This window comes from Betta splendens, chromosome 11, assembly GCF_900634795.4.
Source record: "Betta splendens chromosome 11, fBetSpl5.4, whole genome shotgun sequence".
NCBI lineage: Eukaryota > Metazoa > Chordata > Actinopteri > Anabantiformes > Osphronemidae > Betta > Betta splendens.
The window spans coordinates 9,951,572-9,972,767 of record NC_040891.2 but is presented as its reverse complement, the minus strand read 5'-3'; the positions used below and the strand labels follow the sequence as shown (position 1 = coordinate 9,972,767).

At 49.5% G+C, this 21,196-nt stretch overlaps 2 protein-coding genes across 9 annotated transcripts in view; one reads left to right on the top strand and one right to left on the bottom strand.

Moving 5' to 3' along the window:
* jarid2b (jumonji, AT rich interactive domain 2b) overlaps window positions 1-10,990 on the top strand; it is a 71,667-nt gene extending 60,677 nt beyond the window's left edge. For both annotated transcript variants that reach the window (XM_029166917.3, XM_029166918.3), the window contains exons 7-18: window positions 3,048-4,470; window positions 4,555-5,096; window positions 6,139-6,231; window positions 6,322-6,440; window positions 6,530-6,600; window positions 6,733-6,847; window positions 6,962-7,067; window positions 7,186-7,368; window positions 7,886-8,016; window positions 8,105-8,291; window positions 8,410-8,517; window positions 8,607-10,990. In XM_029166917.3, coding sequence (XP_029022750.1) covers window positions 3,048-4,470; window positions 4,555-5,096; window positions 6,139-6,231; window positions 6,322-6,440; window positions 6,530-6,600; window positions 6,733-6,847; window positions 6,962-7,067; window positions 7,186-7,368; window positions 7,886-8,016; window positions 8,105-8,291; window positions 8,410-8,517; window positions 8,607-8,825 — 3,297 coding nt within the window. In that variant the 3' untranslated portion in view covers window positions 8,826-10,990. The remainder of the gene's footprint in view (window positions 1-3,047; window positions 4,471-4,554; window positions 5,097-6,138; window positions 6,232-6,321; window positions 6,441-6,529; window positions 6,601-6,732; window positions 6,848-6,961; window positions 7,068-7,185; window positions 7,369-7,885; window positions 8,017-8,104; window positions 8,292-8,409; window positions 8,518-8,606) is intronic.
* Window positions 7,523-21,196, bottom strand: part of dtnbp1b (dystrobrevin binding protein 1b) — a 43,925-nt gene continuing 30,251 nt past the window's right edge. For 3 of the 7 annotated variants that reach the window (XM_029166921.3, XM_029166923.3, XM_029166920.3), the window contains 4 exons: window positions 15,708-15,875; window positions 13,401-13,544; window positions 12,723-13,057; window positions 7,523-11,695 (listed from right to left, as the gene is read on the bottom strand). In XM_029166921.3, the coding sequence (XP_029022754.3) occupies window positions 11,585-11,695; window positions 12,723-13,057; window positions 13,401-13,544; window positions 15,708-15,875 (758 nt within the window). In that variant the 3' untranslated portion in view covers window positions 7,523-11,584. Of the gene's footprint in view, window positions 11,696-12,722; window positions 13,058-13,400; window positions 13,545-15,707; window positions 15,876-16,009; window positions 16,211-17,904; window positions 18,261-21,196 lie in introns of those variants that run through there. The other 4 variants (XM_055512820.1, XM_055512821.1, XM_029166925.3 and 1 more) reach the window with 4 other exon arrangements.

The window sequence follows — 21,196 nt, the reverse complement described above, 5'->3', positions numbered from 1 at the left end:
GAGAGCCTGCCTCGCTCTCCGCGGCACTTAGCAGGAACACGAGGATCCCTACGAGGTGGAGGAACAGGAGGCAAAGGAAGATGCTTCTGATCTGACTCATAAGTCCTAGTCTGCATAGTCCTATTGGGCTGTGATGCAGACTCGGGCTGTGTTTGGGGTTTTTACAGTGGCTGGGTTCGTCCACTGGATCTCGTTGAGGGCGACTACCTGCCAAGACAAACTTTACTTACTGGGCTTTGTTTCACGGTCTCTCCTCTCACCCGTCCCTTTTCAATTCACAGCTTCTTTTCCACCTTTGTCTCCTCGTAGCTTTTCTCTTCATGCTCCGCTGTCTCTCTCTCTGTTCCTGTGTCAAACAGACACATCTTGTTCCTGACAACATGGCTCCACTCATTTGGAGGGATTAGGGCTTTTTTCCTTTTGGTTCTCTGTCCAATTAGCGCAAACAGTATGTGCGTTCAGGACACACTCACTTTTAATACACAGGACCAACTGTGAAAATACAGACTAAGCCATATAAAAGGTTAAGTGATTATGTAGCCGTAAAACGAACCGAGGCTGGCGTGTGTAAAAGCGAAGGGGAGACGCATTATCATAATTCAATTCACCGTGTTCCAGTTCTCCTTAATTTAATAGCAGCTTGTACCAACAAAATAAGTCTAATGTATCGGGACCTTTTTATAAAACAAAAGGATTCTGTCTATTTTAATGAAATATCAAACGCGGGGGAATGTCCGCGACGCAGCCGTCCACAGCAGCAGGTGCAGGTTCAGGCCACAACCTTGGGTCTGCATCATTGAGAGACGACTCTGCGTCACGTGTAGCACGGATGAACAAAGCGGCGAGGCTTTAAATGCTTGTTGAATATTAAGTCGATTAAAGGAAGCAACGGTGGCCGTGGTGTCATTGTGCCGAGGGAGGCGTGAATGTCTGTGATCCTAAGGGTTAAACTTCCGTCCGTCCTCACGCCCTCCCGTGCTCTTGCAGATGTTGCCTGTTAAAAATCTTCCTGGCAGGCCTCAGCTGGGCTATAGCAACACATGATGTCATCTGGGCCCTCCTTCCCAGCCCGACACCCCTCCCCTTCCCCTTCCCCGCTCACGTGCAAAACAAAAATCCACTCCTGAGCGTCTCCTGCCAGACTGGCTTCTCCGCTCACATCCGACTTCAGTGCTGTTTCCAGCCCCCCCTCCCTTCTTCCCAACCAAACTGTGCGATGCGGCTCCTCGTCAGCTAAGTCTTCATTCTGTTTTTCCTTCCCTCATAACTGTCTTCCCATCCTCCTCTCATCACACCAAGTAATTACAGAGAGCAGACTGAGGGAGGCCTGCTGAGCCCCTCTGAACAGGGCCAGACCTCAGAGCCCTCTAGTGGCAGGAAGCGGTAGTGGCACAGTTTCCCTCGGACTGGGTGCTTTGTCAGCAAACTGCCTGGACAAATATAGTAGCTGTCTGCACAGAGAGTTAGTCACTGTGGCAGCGCAGCTAAATATATGCTCCTAATAAACTTATAAATGTGTTTGGCTAAAACAACAAGTGCACAATGAGACACGTGATTTGTCAGTGTAGAGACTTTTTGTGTTATCCTACCTGCTTTCTCTATCTCACTATTTTCTCTTGCTCCTTCTTTTACGTCCATTTTCATTCACCTTGTGTTTTGTGTGTGTGTGTGTGTGTGTGTGTGTGTGTGTGTGTGTGTGTGTGTGTGTGTGTGTGTGTGTGTGTGTGTGTGTGTGTGTGTGTGTGTGTGTGTGTGTGTGTGTGTGTGTGTGTGTGTGTGTGTGTGTGTGTGTGTGTGTGTGTGTGTGTGTGTTGGGGGAGTGATTGACAGAGGCAGGGTTGGGTTTCAGTCCCCCCTTATCTTTTAATGGCCTGGTCTTTGTGTCGGCCTCCCACCACCTGAGACGAACATAATATAACACACACACACACACACACACACACACACACACAGAGTGACACGAGAGCCCTTGGAAAGCCAACCTGTCAATGGTCTGGCTGTTGCCTCCCTCCTGTGACGCCTGACTGTGATTGATAACTGCATCTCTTCCGTCCTCCCTCCCTCCCTCCTTTCTTCTGCTCGCGTCCATCTGGTCTCGGTAAAGACGACCACGTGCTGCAGATAGATGGCAGCAAAACACTAGATTCTAGATGCTTTAAAAAGATTTTGTGCTGATTTATGTGCCACTATTCTGCAAATCAAATGGCAGAGATGATTGATTGCTTGCTTCTGTTTTCACACACATTTTCCAAATAAAATGAAGGTATCACCCATTATGTTAAACTTACAGAAACATACTCGACTTTGCGTTTACCCAACACTTTGTAGGGCCTGATCTCAGCTACTACACAGACTCGCCAATGAAAAAGAAAGGAGTGGGCAAGCGGGCGCAGGGAATGAGGAATATCTGGCAGCACTGAAAGTGGGCCATGAAAACAACACAGAGAGAGAGAGAGAGGGGGAGAGAGAGAGATGCCAGGATGTAAGACACAAGCAGAGATGAAGACGTTTGCACCAAGGCAGAGGAGAACTGTGTTTCCTGCTGCAGCTGGAAAGGAGCCGGCCTCTGTAGCACTTGTCTGATCTACAGCGGAGAGGCCTCGCTGCACATTCACACACGCAAATGCACATTCTGGAGACTTTTTCACAGCAGCTGAATTATAGCATTTAAGCAAAGCCATAGCAAATAAAAGGCTGTTTTCATGCGCTTGCTTTGGACTGTACTCCTTCCCAGTGACCCACCACTTACCTCATGCTCTGCAGCCATCTGCTCCAGCCCAGCAGCCATTCCTGGTTTCTCTGTCATGTCTACCGTCTCCTCTTATTTTCTTCTCATTCTGAGTCGTTATTTATCCCGGGATGTAGTGGTTGTGGTTTTGGTTTGCTCGTATCCTTTTCTGCCTTTGTGTTGAGAGCAGTTAGAGCTGCAGCTTTGCACTTTCAGTTCTCAAATGAGTGGAAAAGCTTTGGGTGAAGAGCAGAACTCGAGTCTGAATGTTTTTTTGTTTTCTGATTAAAGTCTTTTCTTCCGTATCTTTGAATCCTAGGTCTCCAAAGTGAACGGGTTGACGCGGGCAGGCTCGGCACAAGCTGTGGGTAGTGCCAAAAAGAGCTGTGACTTCCGACTGCCGTCCAAAACTGTGAAGAAGTACACAGCCACCGTGTCCAAGGGCCACGTCACCTACACCAAAGCCAAACAGAAAGAACTGGGCAAGAAAACCAAACTCAGCAGCAACAAACACAACAGCGCCGCCTCGGCACCATCGTCAGCGAACAATCACAATCAGCACAGCCAGCCAGCAGCCAGCAACGGGCTGGCCCACTCAGGAAAAGCAGCGGCACCAGCCCACCACAGCAATGCAAAAACCCGCAAACAGGTGCTACTCTCCGCCGGGCCGCACCACGCGGCCGCCGGCGCCCGCCTCAACGGCCGGCTCAACGGCCAGCGGCACAACAGCCTGGCCAGGGAGGCGGCGCCGAAGCCGTGCCCCGGCGAGTGCCCGGGCCGGGAAGGCCTGCGCAACTCCAAGCGGCGCCTGGAGGGGGCGCTCGGCTCGGCGGGCGGCGCCGAGCCGAGCGCCAGGGCCGCCGGCGCGGACGCCAAGAGGGCCAGGCTGCAGTCGGCGCCCGTGGAGACGCGGAGCAGCAGCAAGAAGGCGGCCCCTCGAGACAAAGCCGCCGCGGCCCCACTTTCCAATGGACACGAACCAGAAACGCCCGCCTCCCCCAAGCAGACCCCCCCCGCCACCCCCCCTCCTCCCCCCGTCACACCGCCCCCTCCTTCCACACCAGCAGCCAACGCGGAGCCGGTGAACCAGCGACCCAAGCGGGCGTCGGCGGGGAAGCTGATGTTGATACGACAAGCACAGCAGCAGCAGAGCAGGTCTCACGCTCGGAGCTCCTCCTCCTCCTCCCCCTCATCCGGCCCAAATCACCCACAGAACCCAAGTGGTGCCAGCACTACCTCAGACCCCCAGCAAACCTCTGTGTCCTCCTCCGCCGCCGCCGCCGCCTCCCCCCCGCTGGCTTCGGCCGGCAGCCCCGGACAGCTCAGAGCGGCGGCGCCGCGGCCCGCCGACCGCGACAAGGAGTGGGAGCGCGAGAAGGAGCTGACGCGGCAGAAGGAGCGCGAGCAGGAGAAGGAGTGGGAGCGCCAGCGGAGCCGGTCCGAGGGCTGGGCGGCGCTGGGGGCCGTGCCCGTCTGCCGGCCGGCGCCGCGGGAGTTCCAGGACCCCCTGGTGTACCTGGACTCGGTGCGGGAGCAGGCCGAGGCGGCCGGCATGTGCCGCGTCATACCGCCTCCGGACTGGCGGCCGGAGTGCAAGCTCAGCGAGGAGATGCGGTTCGTTACACAGGTGCAGAGGGTCCACATGCTGGGCCGGCGGTGGGGCCCCAACGTGCAGCGGATGGCCTGCATCCGCAAGCACCTCAAATCTCAGGGCATTACCATGGACGAGCCACCTGTCATTGGTGAGTTAATGTCATACAGCTGCAGATTATTTGTAGTGTTGCCGTGTATGTTCATCATCCAATAACCAGCGGTGCTCTTCACAGGTGGCTGTGAAGTGGACCTGTCACGTTTTTTCCAGCTCATCAACGACATGGGCGGCATGCAGCAGGTGATGGACCTGAAGAAGTGGACCAAGCTGGCGGACCTGCTGCGCATCCCCAAGTCCGCGCAGGACCGCCTGGCCAAGCTGCAGGAGGCCTACCTCCAGTACATCCTCTCCTACGACTCGCTCGGCGCCGAGGAGCGCCTGCGCATGCAGGCCGAGGTGCTGCAGGAGAAGAAGAGCCTGGAGTCGCGGCGCGGCCCGCTGGAGGGCCTGTCGGACGCCGCGGCGCCCAACGCTCTGGTGCTGCCGCGGTACGAGCCCAAGAACGGGTTGGTGGGCGGCGTGGTGGGCGGGGCCACGGGCCACCAACGCACCAATGGAGTGTATCACCGTCTGAAGGAGCTGGAAGCTCAGGTCAAAGCGGGCCGGCGCCGGCTCTTCGCTCAGGAAAAACAAGGCAAAGAGGACAGGCAGCATGAGGAGGAGCAGGAGGAGCAGGACAGGGGCGTTCTCAGTGACCAGCACAAATGTATTTACAAGGTGAGTTTGGGCTCATGTAATTGAATGCGTTAAATGTAGCCAGAGAATCGAAGGGTTGTGTTTGTTTATCCCTCTGTGCGACACGCGGTTCAATCACGTGCCTTTTGCTTGTCGGGGTTGTGGTTTGTGACACCTGTTAACATGCAGCTACGAGGCCTGTTTCTGTGTGCGCTTCAGATGCAGCTGTGTGTGTGTGTGTGTGTGTGTGTGTGTGTGCGCGGGCGGGTCGGTCGGCAGAACCGGCAGCTGTGTCGATTCTGGCCGGCTGAGAATGTGGGTCAGCGCGGCCGCTCGAACCCTTCCAGCCCCGGCCTCGCGCTCCTCCTCGTTCCGCTGCTGAAGACGCACGCGAGCTGCTCCTCGTGCGCGTGGGTTCAGTCCCGTTGATGAGCAGCAGCGACTGAGTCATAACTCAGTTTCACTCTCCCACTGCACAATCCTCCACCCATTCCAAATCTGGATCCCATTTGTTTTTTCCCCCTTCTAATTCCTCTGGTAACTAAATCCCTCTATTTGACCTCCCTCCACAACCAGAATATTGTTAACAGACTCGAGTCAGCGCCGTCCGCGGACCTCTGGGTTCTGGACGGGCTGTTTAGCACAGTGGCATGTGCCTAAACATGACTCATCGCTTTTCTGCTCGTGATGAGAGAGGTTATTTGTCACACATGTGACAGGACACATGCAAATCCAACTGAACTAATAAAGGACTAATGACACCAGCATCACACAACTTTTGGAGAGCAAAGGCAAAAAGGGGAAAGAAAGACAGGATGAAGAATGTGCAAGGTCATCTTTCAGCGGGGTCCATACGTCTCCAGGCCCAGAGCCCGGAGATTTATAGTCTCCTTGAAAACTTGTCTATAGCAGCGCTGTCAGTGGGAGAGAGGGTCACGTCCAGGGGAGGCTTATAGACACGCACGCACTCGAGGGATTTGTCTCTGTTCATGCACCGCGTTTGACCTCGCTGCTCGTGTTTCTTCCTCCATTCTAGGGTTGTGGACGTATTGTGCTGTGAGTCATGACGCTGTCTCTGTTACAGGGTAAATCGGTGTCTTTGACGAACTTCTTCAGGATAGCCCGAAACACCATGACTATGTGCTTTAACAAGGAACCAGGGGCCGCTGAGGTGGAGGTGAGCATGTTCAAAGTTTACGTAACCGCGGCTGTAAGAAAACGTGCTGTCCTGCATGTGGCTGATTATTTCATTACTTCTTTCCTGCAGCAAGAGTACTGGAGGATCGTGGAGCAGAGGGACACCCACGTGGCAGTGCATTGTGGGAAGGTGGACACCAGTACACATGGCAGTGGTTTCCCCACAGGAAAGTCAGAGCCATTTTCAAAGTAAGGAACTAATAGACCCTCATCCTGAAGTCATGAAACTTTACAATGTCTTTATAATCTCGTTAAAATGCCTCTCTCTTTTACCTCAGACATGGATGGAACCTCACTGTCCTTCCCAATAACTCTGGATCCATTTTGAGGCATCTGGGTGCTGTGCCTGGTGAGGACACACGTGGATGCAGTTCTCTGCATGACACAAAATGAATGCTTAATGCTGCTCCTCAATAATGACTTATAGGCATTTAAGGGTTCTGTTGCTGCATCTCTTGACTTCCCGTCTCGCTCTCCTCAGGGGTGACCATTCCCTGGCTAAACATCGGCATGGTCTTTTCTACCTCATGCTGGTCTTGTGACCAAAACCGCCTTCCATATATTGATTACTTACACACTGGTGCTGACTGCATTTGGTAAGTATATAATACAATAATGAAATCTGTCTAGCATTGCTTGTGTATGAATATTCAAACAGTCACACACTGTCCACTAATGTTAAACCGTGCGTGGTTCTATTGGTGCTCCAGGTATGCTATCCCTGCTGAGGAGAAGGCTAAGCTGGGCGAGGTGGTCCATACACTGCTTCAGGCTAATGGCACCCCAGGACTAGAAATGTTGGAGAAGAACATAATGGTAAACACACATTATGACAAAAATCTACAATCCATTTATTTGATTGTCAAATGCTGATCTAATTTAGTGCAAGAGATAAACACTAATGCTGCTGCAATGCTTCTCTCTTCCCCTGCAGATCTCTCCAGAGGTGTTGTGCCGCGAGGGCATCAAGGTTTATCGCACGGTCCAGCGGAGCGGCCAGTTCGTGGTCTGCTTCCCCGGTGCCTTCGTCTCTAAAGTGTGCTGTGGCTACAGTGTATCAGAGACGGTGCACTTTGCCACACCACACTGGATGAACCTGGGCTACCAGGCTTCAAAGGTCAGCATATAACTCCCACCGGGCAGATATGCTGCGTGTGTATATATAATATAATATAATAAACAAGTATGTGTATGTGTGTCAAACAAAATGTACAATAAGGGTTGAAAAATGTTCCATAAATATAAACATTAAAATGAAACTGAGTCTTGGGAATGTTTCATTACAGTGCTTTTATTTTCCCGTTTATTCCGTCACAACACCGCCCCCCTGTGGACACTGGCAGGAACTGAAACGGATAAATTGACTGAGGCCCAGACGTTGAATCTTTAACCAACTAGCCTGTATTTAGATTGGTTCTCAGCAATCTTTTGAACCACTGACCCTCATTATAGTCATTATGAGCATTTATGTTGACGTATTCATAGCCACAGCATAGATTGCTCCTTAGGGAACATGGCATCCATGCAGGGTGTTGCATTGTGGTGCAGTGGCTAAAATAAGAAAAGCTTTAGATGATAGGAGCAGTACTGACATGCTGCACTAACAAATAGTTAATTGTTTATTTTTTGCACAGGACCTGAAATGTCGCCGCATAGCCAAGCCGTTCTCCATGGAGAAGCTACTGTACCAGATCGCTACGGCCGAGTCCAAGAGGGACAACGGCTTCCTCCTCTCCACCATCTCCGCCCTACTCAAAGACCTCAGGTAGGACAGCCACACACAGTACATACAGGGTGCTAAACACATTATGACGTCATATTATCAACGTGAGTGACGCCTGTCTGTCTGCCAGGAACATCGAAATGCGCCAGCGCCAGGAACTGTACAAGGCAGGTTTGCTGTCATCCGCTCGATACGGCACCCACGACGGCAACCTCGTCCCCGGTGACGGGCGCAAGAAGCCCCGTGGGAAGTGGCTGGCGCTGGAGTCGTCAGAGCGACGCTGCCAGATCTGTCAGCACCTCTGCTACCTGTCCATGGTGAGGTCATCGTTCACAAAAGGCTTTATTAATGGTTTATTACAAAATAAAAGTCCTGGTTACTGTGTGCACATGGGTAAAGCTGTATTTTGTTTACTTATCACTTGGGTTTGTGCAGGTGGTTCAGGAGACTGACAACGTGGTCTTCTGTCTGGAGTGTGCCCTGCGCTACGTGGAGAAACACAAGTCCTGCAGAGGCCTTAAGATGATGTACCGATACGATGAGGTGAGCAGCTGCAGTTCCCCCTCTGTCCACACGGGGGAGACGTCAGACGGCGTTTGTTCAACATGAGTCGCTTTCTTTTCCACATTCAGGAGCAAATCAACAGTTTGGTGAACCAGGTGTGTGGACGGGCCATGATCAAGAACAGCGGTGGCGTGGTGGTGGTGAGCGGAGCGGGGGGGGACCCCTGCCTCGGCTTGAGCCCCAAAGCGTCGCCGGCCAAGCGGGGCCCCCGCAAGCGCGCCACCGTGGAGGTGTCCCTGGCACGTCTGTCCTCCAGCCACATGCCCAAAGCGGCGGCTGTGTCGTAAAGGCCCCGCCTCCGCCCTCAGTCCTTTCACATTAAGCCAGGCTCACTATCAATCCATCCACCCAATATTTAAGAGATTGTTTTTGAGCTTTGAGAAAAACCCTCAACTGACCTCAGTCCCCCCCCCTCCAAAAATATTCACCTCCCTCCTTAGTATGACAGGCTTGTTTGTAAAAAAAAAATAAAAGCAAAAAAAGAAAAAAAAATGGGGAAAAAAGAAAAGCAAGATGTCTTTTTTGCACTAGTGTGAAAGAAGAATTTGTTTTTATTCTGGATGATTTTAGTGCCCCCACCCCCCTTAACAACATTACAAGCATTAAGTGTGACCATCACAGACGACTTGATGGGCCCTGAAATAACCTTCACCTCCAGCCTCCTTTCACTAAAACAAGGTTACAGTTGTTACCGCCGTCTTGCATCACTCTTTTCCCTGAACCCACTGAAACCCACCCCTTCTCATCGCGCGTCACTCAACTGTGAACATGGGACGAAGAAAAAGGCGTCCTTTTATTTTTGTTTTTTTTTTCTTCCCTGGATTTTTTAAATGAAAATGACATCAAGTAGTTACCCAAAGTCTCTCTATCCTTGGTTTGAGGAGAAGAGTCCTTTTCTATTGATTTGTATGCGTTCCTGATGCAGCTCCTGCATTTTTTAAGGGGGTTTGGCGATGCGAGGTAAAAACTTGAAAGACAGATGATGTTGGTTTATCGTTACTTGGATATGGTTTTCTTCCAAGTTCTATTTTGAATTTTAGCTTTCCTTTGTTCTAGATTTTGGCAAGAAGTCTTTTGTGTATTTTTTTGTCATTGTGGATGCTTCTGTTCGTTGGTGGATGTGAGATGGGGCAGAGCTACAGCTGCTGGACCTGTGACAGGTCACCGCTCACCTCACTTCCTGGTAGTATGGAGGGATCCCTCCTTCGCTAGCGAGTGAAAAATCGTGCCTGAAACTTGGCGAGGAGATCCATTTTATTGGTGCTGTTGGTTATAATTACTGTATAACAACACAATTAAAAAATCTGGGGGGTTTGCGCCTGCTATCAACCAGCTCACGCAGCCCCCCCACCCCACAGGGCAGAAAGGCTTTCAGGCTTTTCTGGTTCTAGATGTGCAATCGTGTTAACATTCCATTCTTCCAGTCCTCTTGTTTCATCTGTACCAGTAAACATTAATTATTATATATTATTATTATTATTGTTTTGTTTTTTTATGTTTGTTGATGTGTTATCTCAAGTAGAGCCACTAGATAAAGAGTGTAAAATGTGAAATATCAAATCCAAGTTTTTTTTTCTTTAAACATCTTTTTGCTTTTGCATTTTTGTCCTTTTTCCAGATATATTGAGTGATTTTTCAGAGAGGAAAAAGTCCAACACAAACAAAACATCATTTTTTTTTGTACATAATCCTGTAAATTTTTTTAAATACTTGAGCCTTTTTCTGGGGTTAAGAAAGAAAGGAAGGAATAGAGAAGTTTCAGACAAGAGTGCTCGATGAAGAAAAAGCCTTACATTTCCCTTTCTTCATCCATGTGAGTGTGACGCTTACAGGGTTGCTCTGGTGAACGTGTATACAAATTTTAAGTGCTGCTTATATCATTAAGAAAGAAGATATTGAGTAGCCAATGACTGCCCCCCAACCTAGTTTTGTTTGTTTAGCTTTACTTTTTTAAAGAAAAGGGAAAAAAAGATATGTTGAAAAAAAAATGGGTTTTTACATTTTCATTACTGAAAATTCAACAAAAATGTAGTAGCTACTCATGTTGCACTGAGCTTGCCAGTGGTGACTGTCAAGGAAAATCCTATAATCCAGTTTGTTGGTCGTTGTCCCTCGCAGAAGACTGAACTGTTCTAGGACTATTTAATGAAATACCAAGTTGGGTGTTTTCAGCATAAAAAAAGTGGTTGTCAAGTTTTTATGGCCTTACAATATATTTTATTCAGACAGGATTTCAGTTATATTATTGTTTGTTTCTTCCATTTTCTACAGTATAAACTACTTGCTCACAGTGGGGTCTCTGGTGACTTAATTTATTAGTGCCGCATCTCGGCCTTTCCCGCCACTTGGAAAGAGTCTCATGTTGGTTATATTGACTGTTTTTTACTTTTGCAGTTTGTACTTAAGGTTTAATAAAAACTTACCGACAATTCACGGTCATTTCTTTCCCGCAGGCTCGTGTCTCATTGTGTGCTGACCTCAAATGGTCTGAACGGGTTCGGAGCATGAAACGGTTTCACATCTAGGGAAGTAATACGAAGCGTTATGACCAGACGCCAACAGCCTGCAGGCAGATTACATGTGATCAGTCATCACCTATTCTGACAATTTAAAACTTTAAATCAGTTTCATTAGACATTGTATTACTCTGCATTTGGTTTATTTGGGGTTGAAGTGACTAATAATCACTATAGACCTACACCAGACACAATCCACTGACCTGAATCAAAAGTTTAATTTCACTGTATATTTGACAGATTTAAATTAAAGCTACAGCGTACAACGTAAACTTGTTCCATCATTCACCAGGCCTTTGGTTGGAAGGGGGTCCCTGCACAGTCTGACAGTAGCACAATGGGTTTTCATACAGTATGTTCTCACTCACCACACACTGAACATGCAAACTAAGAACCCAGCAGTTTGCATGAGCTTCACTGATGCACCAATACATCCAGCCTTGAATGCATTTTACCCAAAACAACACCAGTATTGCTTTTTGTCTTAGCTTTCAGTTAAAAAAAATCTACAACTGTAATAATGAACATATTTATTCATATTTAGTCAAATATTCTCCCCCAGTAGAACCTCTATTTAAATGCACCCTCGGCTCCTGTACCGCGCTCTGCATTCCTTCGCCACATGAAGCGCTCCGACGGGCCTGTAAATCAAAAGCAAGCGCTGAGAGACCGTTAACCTGCTTGAACCATAAATCCTGCTCGTATTTCATTCTGCAAGCGGTTCCTGAAATGCTTGGATGAAAATTAAGCAATGCTGGGGGAGAAACATTTATTACCAACACGTCAGAAATCGTGGGCCGGGGGAAAAGGAAGGAAGGAGTAACGCTGTCACACAGCACAAAGGTCAACACGTCTGTACAAAAACCATCCGGGTTCAACCTTCTGGGTGTCCACTGCATAGCACACAGTCCAAACAGGGATTTGGTCTTAGTTCACAAGAAGATTTGCACCTAAATATTAGTGGTGAAAGGATTGGCAAAGGGCAAGAGTCCTCTGTGTGTGTGTGTGTGTGTGTGTGTGTGTGTGTGTGTGTGTGTGTGTGTTAAATCATAATTATACCAGTCCCTGAACTCACCTGTCTGTCAGCTATACACTATTATGTAGTATAACCCACTGCCAGGTTCCTACCATCAAACACTATGGAACCATTGTTATCTAATTGTTAGCTTACATTAAAAATAGATCTCTTCACTTGCTTTGGGGATTCAGCTCATCCATGAAGTCAATTTGGCCCCTGCAGATAATTTGTCCTAGATAGAAAGTGTTGTAACGCAGACTGTTTAGCGCTGGCTGCTGTAAACAGGCGCGTCTCCCAGTTTAGGAGCGAACGCCGTTTTAGCGTGTGCTTCTCTCTGCTCAAGCGCTGGTCTCAACATGCGAAGACAAAGCCAATATGGGAGCGTTCTGATGCCGAATTATTAATGTCAAGCCGTTTAATTATGGGAACTCTAACTTTAAAGGTTGAATCTGGATTGAAAACGTGATTGTGTTGTAAGGCAAAGTCATGACAGTTAGTGCATCATCTTTTGTTTCTCTTTGATATGGAAGGAATTTGAAGGAAGCCAATGTTTGTGTGTATGCGAGTTTGTTCCGGCAGCTCTGTGTGTGTGTGTGTCTGTGTGTGTGTGTGTGTGTGTGTGTTTGCATCCAGTCCAGTGCTCCTCAAACCTTCGGCCTGCTCTCCTCACAGTCTTTGTGGGCCTGCTCCTCCTGGTCCAGCCTTTCCACCAGCGCCGTGTCGGGATGCACCTCCTCCTCGTCCTGGGTCACCACCACTGGGGGCCTTTTCCTCCTCCCTCCTCCAGACCCCCCGACGCCGCCCCCCGCTTGCTCCGCGGCCGCCTCCTCCTCCTCCTCCTCGTCCTCCTCCTCCTCCCCCGCCTCTGTGTCCTGACTGGCTGATTCAGTGCAAGTGGATGAAAGGGACGAAAGCTTGTGACGGAGCTCAGCCTGCGTGGGAACCTGGAGGCTGATCTCTGTGGTGAAGGACTCAACATCAGGACCTGAAACAGGAGTTTTTCCCACTATTATTCATTATTATCCGGTATTCATCACTTTGCTAACTCTGGACAGCAGCTGCCAGAAAAACAGATCTCCGTATAAGTTGCTGGATTTACTTCACAGGTTTTGCTTGAATTTGCTAGAGCTTTGAACAAGCTCCAGCGCCTAGAGACATAAAGTTTAGCAGATTTACTTGCATTCTGAAAAATAATTGAAAAAGTGTTTTTTCACCACTTACTATGAGACCTTTTTCAATACATACTGTACTATGACCATGGTAACAAGGGTGCTTTCTATTGTTTGCATTGTCATCATAGTGCGTTTGTGCCCTGTTTGCTGACTGACCTGCGACAGGTGAGGCGGCGCTGTTGTCCTCGCCTCCAGAATGCAGGAACACGTCCAAGGCCTCGTGGTCGGACATGTCCATCAGGTCCATCTGCTCCAGCATGTCCACGTTCACCTCCATCGACGACATGCTTCCTATTGGCTCTGCACGCAACACCAGACGGCGACACGTTAGAGTCGTATCACAGCCCAGCGTAGAGAGCAGCAGCAAGGGGCTGAGTCCAGGAAGAGGCACGCGCCGCGACCTCAGTGTGTTCAGAAAGCAGAAGCAAATCGGCGCGATAAAGCTGGATGGCATTCGAAATGGACGAGCTCGTGTGCAGGCGAAGCTGGATGGGAATGCAACAAGCAAGAGCTGCAGTATTAGTAGAAGATGGGTTCACAGGAGGTTTATCTGAGTCTTTACATGCTCATATGCGTCCACCACATCCTCACAGGATGAGGAATACTCATATGGGCACGTAGAGGAAGAGTCATTTTAGGGCTTTAAAAATATGAGCCGGACCTGTAAACAGGCACATTTTACTTTCTCAGAGACACAGAACCTCCTTAAATGCACTTAACCAGGGTCTAATGCTGAACCGCCTGGGCTTTCTTGCTGTTTGACAACACAAGTCAATGAAGCCAGTGCCCAGTTCGCTGGAGTGAAATTACGACAGGGCATTCTGGAAGTGGGTTCTGTTCCAAATCAACACATGCTGACTGAAAATTTTCTATTCACCATAAACCTGGCTGTAGTACATTGTGCTACAGGTTTTTGCCCACTTGCACCAACTAGCTTAACAACTATGGTCCTGGAGTCACCACCTTGCAGGGCCACAACCTGTAATGATGAGGTGCATGCATCACAAACAGCCAGTCAGTCACTGCGGGCATGGAGGGGACGGGTGGGGGTTAGGCTGGGGGGGGGGGCACGGGAGAGGGAGATGATTGGTCGGTGCACAGCAGTGAGAAGAAAACCTTTAGCCATTGGCTATCATACCTCAGGAAATGAGGAGAGCAGAAGAGGGCGGCACAGAGAGGGAGAACAGAAAAAAAGAGTGAAGAAGAAGAAGAAGAAGGGGAACGTTAGTCGCCCTGTCCACGAACCAACACACATACTGTGGACATACACTTCATCTGATTTTCCACAGATGGTCATACACCAGCAAACTGGAACGCTTACACTAAACTCACACGCGCTTCCCCTCTCACTCTCACTGTGTGGAGACGGTTTTCAGTGTGTGAAGTCTAAGTTCAGAAAGCGCTGCATTGAGAACATCATTTCCATGTGACTGAGTCCAGCAGGGTCTTCCTTTAGCTCCACTGTGACCTCGCCTCAAAGGTTCCCTAATGGGGAGAACTGGCTCAGCCTGCACTAAGACCAGCCTGTGTGTGTGTGTGTGTGTGTGTGTGTGTGTGTGTGTGTGTGTGTGTGTGTGTGTGTGTGTGTGTGTGTGTGTGTGTGTGTGTGTGTGTGTGTGTGTGTGTGTGACAGAGCTGTGTTTAAGACCCTTGAGACTGGCTTTTGATGGCTCAGTGGCTCACACCCTTCCTCTCCTTTCCTTGCAGTCACTCTTCTTTCTCGCTCTCGCTGTCCCTGGTTCACTGTGGCTGCTACAGATGCTGCTACAGATAGAGATAACAGACGAGGAGGAACGTGGAAGCACAGAAATGAGTCACACTGTGTACTGTAGCATCCGCATCCGAGCCGGATCGTAGCTGTGATTCACCAAAATAATGATAGGAGCATTCTCTGGCTACAAACGCTCTTATGTGAATCTCCTTGTGACGCCTCCAGCATTATAGTAGAGCATGTGGTGAAAATATGCGAGAGCATGTGAAAAAGGGGTTAAACTATGCTTTAGATTGACAGTCCTCTGCACTCGCTCCCTTTTCCTTCTGTGTCTTTTCTCCCCATCATCCTTCCTCCTTTCTGCTTCACAATCCTCTCTAATAAGCTATTTCCAGAGGATTAGGGGACGAGGATAGACGAGAAAATGGCCCCGTCTGCTCCAACTGAGCGCTGTGTGTGTCCGTCGTGCACACGTCCTTCAGGTATTCAGCAGCACCAACGCTGCAGCAGCACTGTTTGTACGAGGCAGCAGCAGGTAACATCTCCAGTGGGTGAAGTGGCAGGAGGATAGGAGACTATTAGGGCCTAATCTGGTGATACGCGGCTGAAGTGTGACGGTTTCAGCTGACGGCATCGGATCAGGATTTGATCCATCTGACGAGCGAATGGTTTTGCATTGCTCCTTGAGTGACTGAGCCTCAGTCTACAAACACGTGAACACAGACCTCCAGAGCGCCTCTCCGGCCTCTCACCTCTCCTCTCGGCGATCTGCAGGTAGCCAGTAGACAGGTACTGCTCCATGTCTTGCTGGAAAGCCTCCTCGAAGAACTTCTGCCTCTCTTTCAGCTTGACCTGGGGGGTGGGGACCCCCCCCTGCTCGGTCCCAGGGACTCTCTGTTGGTGCTCTGCATCCAGCTCCACTATAAAACAGGAGAACAAACGGCATGGGAGTTTAAAGTTCAACGCTGTAACCCGGAGTGACTCAAACAAATCCTGCCAAATGCAGTGCAAACGGAAATTAGCGGGTCGAGCGTCAGGACAGAATCAAACGCACCCTCCCCAGGCCCGAGTCGATCGTCACTGAAGCAGAACGATGCATTCACTAACTCGAGCCTCGCGCTCCTGTGGGGTTTCACCAGCAGCACCACGCTCACATCCTCCTCTCGTCTGTGAAGCACCACTCGTCTGGTGCTGCCTGAATCATGGGGCGTGATGCAGCTCTGTGACGTTCGGGCTGAAAATCTATTAATGCTGTCTAGGAAAATAATTGACTACAGTCAGTTTGAATGTAGAATGAAATGGTTCAGTTTCTTTCTATTTCTAGTCAAGGTTGATCTTGGCCTCATTAAAAAAGAGGAAGGAGATGATGCTAGCAAATCCAAAGAACTGAGCAGTAAGATGTCAGCTTGATTCCGCTAAAAGCAAGGCCACTTATGTTATAATTTGCCTGATGTGACCTGAATCCTTGACTTGACTGAATGCTCAGTGTTCAAAGTGACAATAACGACCAACATCCTGATCTTCTTCTCACACTTTTCTCTCAAATCTCCAACAAAGCATAAATCCATGCATCATGTGATTTGTGGTCTGTGGCCCATACTGCTCTGCACCACTCCTGGTCTATCCTTCATGTACCCCCCCCAATCAATACATCGCTTGAGGAGCTTTCACTCTGCTGGATCAGAGGGTGAGTACCCTCACACAGTCCACAGCACTGATACTATAAGCTGGGCCCTAAAGGGGCTGGCAGCAGATGGATGGACACACACACACGCACGCACGCACACGCACACACACACACACACGGAAGGCAACAGCCAAGTCCCACTGATGCTCCACAAAGCCGTCTCCTGCCATCCCTCACTCGCTCCAATTTATCTCCTTCATCTGACGCCTCTCCTCTCTCCATCGCGCCCCCGTCTTTCCCCCGTGACCCGGTCCGTCCCTCGCTGTTGGCGGGTCTGTGTGTGCGTGGACGTCTTGTAGGGACTGCTCTATTAGATTACGGGCCTCGGGAAGGCTTTGTTCAGATTGTCAAGCCCTGTGTGGGGTGAGTAACGGGGGGGCGAGGGGGAGGAGGGGAGAAAGAGGGCAGTGCCTTTGGGTACAATTATGGACAGTGGACAGATAGCGCTGATGGAGCTCCACTCGGTCCTACCTTTTATCCCATCGTATTTAATCTAATTCAGCCCATTATTGGCCTGCACTGTGTATGTTTAGACCATGTATGAACCTTCTGAATGTGTGCGCCCATCTGTCCGTCGGCGTCCACAGCTGAGAGTGTACTCAGGAGAAAATAATGAAGAATAAAGAATAAAACTGCTCCTTAATAGAAAATTTAAATGCTTCTTAACCTATAAAAAAATAATGTTTATGTCAATATTCCTCCCAAACATGCAGATAAGTTTTCCCTGGCTTATTTGGTAGATAACGCCACATGTCTTTTCTTACTAATCCCTCCCTCACTTTATTTTTTGTCGTCTTCCACATCCTGCATCCCCCGTCTCTGTGGCTACGGGACTATTTTTAGCATTTGCTCATATTTAGCCCAAAGGATTAAGTTCGTGCTGATGACTGTATGAGCAGCACAAGTCATTAAGTGCAACCAAGTTCTGTCCCCGCGGGCTTTGCTGCACACGCTGCTTCCTACAACCACGGCCGGCGTGAATCCGGAAAGGCCCTCCGCCAAAATAAAACGTCACGCAACCTCACAGACCACTCTGTTACACACATGTTCACGCTCGCACCGACATGCTGTATCTGCTGATGATTCACAGGTGCTGAGGGAATTGCATTATGTTAGTCACAGCAGATGATGTCAAATGAAATAACATAATTTTATTCAATTACAAAGACAAATGGTTTGTTAATAGCTGCTAACTACAGTACAACCGATCCACATCCCTCTGTGGAGCCTTATCGATTGAACAAGTCTAGAAACATCTGTACCTGGGTTTGCACTTGTCGTGTTGCTCGCTCCATCTGTTCCCACGATCATCACTGAGTTTGTGATACTGCGATACCTCACGGTCGGTCTCTGTTGCTGAGAAGCTCTGCATTCGTCATGTACATACTCAGAATACTGGCTGCGCTCTTCCTCTCTACGGTGTCCAATCCCAGAGATAAATAAAAGCAGAACAGAAACAACAGCAGATATATTTCTCCTTCTGCTCGCCCCGGCGACCGTGCCGACGGATCACGGATCAGTGGCAAATGAAATATTTTAAAGTCATGTCATAGACCAGCAGTAAGGAGACGGCAGCTTTGGCGCCGTCAACATGCAGGAAGCAGAAGCCACAGGAAGCGGCTGGTCTGCGGGGGGGCGTGTGAGACCCGGTACGTGGGCGATCCTGCACCTGGGCGCGTGTATTTATACCCATGTCATCTGCAGACACAATAAACTAGCAGCGAATCGCCCGCCTGCTAATGAACCTCCATGAAAACGAGGCTGTGCCGTCTGCTTACAGGCGTGTGAGGGAGCATTCATGCGTGACTGAATGTAGATGCACGGAGAGAAGTGTCTACAGCTGAGGAGCAGAGAGGAAACATGTCAGCGAGGGCAATTCAAGCCCGTAGTTTTAACTAAATTGAGTCATTTTCCTCAAAATGCGAGCTTGGTCACCAGGTCTTTTGTACGGGCGACGCTAATTTGGGCTGACTTGCATGAGGAACTAATTTTATTTCAAGGGCGTTTGAGATTCCTTTGCAAAAGGAAGTATTCATCTTAATTAGAGGCTTTTTCAGACCATAGAAAAGTAAGATTCCTTAAGTACTGGAGAATGTTGCATTTAAAGCGTTGACAGATGCCGTGGAGTGACTAGAAAGAGCACGAACCGGTTTAAATGTGTCATTTTAGAAGTCATCAACCGCCAATTCACAGCCACAGCGTCGGTGCGCCGTCATCTGCACTTTGGAGGGTGCTTCATCTTTCAGGGCCTCAGTCAAAGGACGGAGGGCGATGTTTGAAGCCTGGATGGACGAGCGAAGGTGTGGACGGATGGAGGCGTCGGTGGACCGGCCCGTCCGCCCTCCGTGCCTGCCAACGCTCCGGGACCGGAGCCAGTGTTTGTGCAGGCAGGATAATGGCGTGTGGAGGCTGCCTGTCTGTGGGTGGGAGAGAGCGAGGGGCCGGGTGCTCATAGGGGGTAAGTGTTTCCGTCCATGCGTCATCCGAGGGGAAGGCGATGACAGCAGGACAGGGACGTGGCCACGGGGCGTGACCTTCAAGACACTACTGAGGATGTCACCGCGGTTTAAAGGCTGCTGCATCGAGGCCGGCACAGAAATGTCAACGGGGTCCGATAATTCCTCATGATCTTAAATAATGTCCGGTCCCTCCCGGACGTCATGAGGAGCTCCATGCGCTTCAACACCTGCCTGCTGGTTCCAGCCGTCGCTTTAAATGAGTTGTCTGGTCTCCGATGGATCTGTTTCTGTTTGCTCCTACAGGCCTAATATTTCATTCGGGGACGGCGGCTGAGCAGAGGCAGGGCTGACAGTGTGGAGACAGCCACAGCTTCTTCTTCTTCTCCTCCTCCTCCGTTTTAAGCCCCGCTCGCTCAGCCGTGGTATTTTTAGATTCCTGCTGTATCTCTCCAGTGCTCGGGCCCCTGTGTTGATGCCGCCCAGAAACTTCTCCCTCTGTCACACATGGACGCGCCCTCGCCGTCACAGGTTCTCTGTGTAAACCGTGTGCAGTAATGTTTGTCTGCATCTCCACGTATCGGCGCTTTAATGGCTGCGAGTCACTTGCACCACTACTAACGCACACTCAGCAACGCGCACGGGCGTGTGCTCCTCGCTTGGTTGCTCTCTGCCTGTCTGCAGCGTCTGTCCCGTCTTTGCAGGCTGCAATTCATCAGCTGCTAAGTCCATGCACTCACACAATCACTCAGATGCAGGGGGAGCTCCAACGCTGCGTTTGGCCCAATGTATTATTTATTTAAATCAATCTGAAAGACAAATCTCTGCGTTACTGAATGTGTTTGCACATCATTCCACCATTTTAGTTAAATTTGCATTTGTAGCATAAATGAGTTTGAGTAGATGTTTTTCCCCACTATTTACACTAGAGCCTCTGTTCTTAACAGTCAGGAGACGTAGTTTGGCTTAGTATAAATGGGTCAAACAATTGCAATTTAAAGAAATACTAATGTTGTGTGAAGTGTTTGGGACTGAAGCGTGACAACATGTAGGCCTCTGTTGCTGAGGCTACAGCGTGGGCTGCACTTCAGCTACAGTCAGAGTGGGAGTTAACCGCACAACAACTCCACTTCTTTGTGGTTGGTGTGTAGGTGCTAGATTTTCACCAACTTGTGTGACAAATAGTCACAATTACTGTACACACAGTGTGGCGCTGACACTGACTGGGAGCTATGGGAACCAGTCTGCTTCTGTAACGTTCGTCACCACCTTGAACCCAAACACTGGGAAGATCAAAATGTGGACACTTACAGCAGAACTGTGGGTTCGATAAACAGATTGGCTTGTTCCTGACGGCGCCCGGTCCATAAGCAGGGTGGGAGTCAAAGCGCACATTAAAACACTTGTGCTAACTACGCATGTAACCAGGCAACTGCACACCAACACGCAAGTCAAGGCTCCGATGGAGGCCGTTCCCAGTCTGAGCAGCAGCATGTGCCAACACACGTTCATACGTGGAGCTCAGGACGAGGCGTTCAAAACAAACAGACCTGAGAAATTCCCTCTGACGCCTCACAAAACAAACCACGCTTATTTGCTTTATTTACTGTGTATTAGTTACAGAACTACACTAAACAATTAGGAAAGGCACAACTGTGAGCACCGCACACACACACACACGCACACACACACAGGTCACGACTAAGCCCGGCAGCTAATCAGAGGTGTCAGCGAGCAGCCAGACCATCACAGCTGAACGCTGCGCAGTGGGATTAGGAATGTACCAATTAGACGGGAGAGGGGTGAAGGTCACATCCTTAAGCGTGAGCCTCACTGTGAGCGTCTAGATGAGGCCAAACACATCCAACAACGTGCAACATCTTTTACAGCTCCTACAAAATCTATTAAACTACTGCTGCAGCTACAGGTGAAAATTCCAGTAATTACTAAAAATACAAAGCTGAAATGTGTGGATTAAATGAGAACATGTTTAAGTGAATGCACTGATTAAAAGACTTCTCAGGCTTCATGTGGACGTTTTGCCGCTTTTGCACTGAATGCACTGCAGCGGATGTGAATGCGACCCAGGTCTACAGCG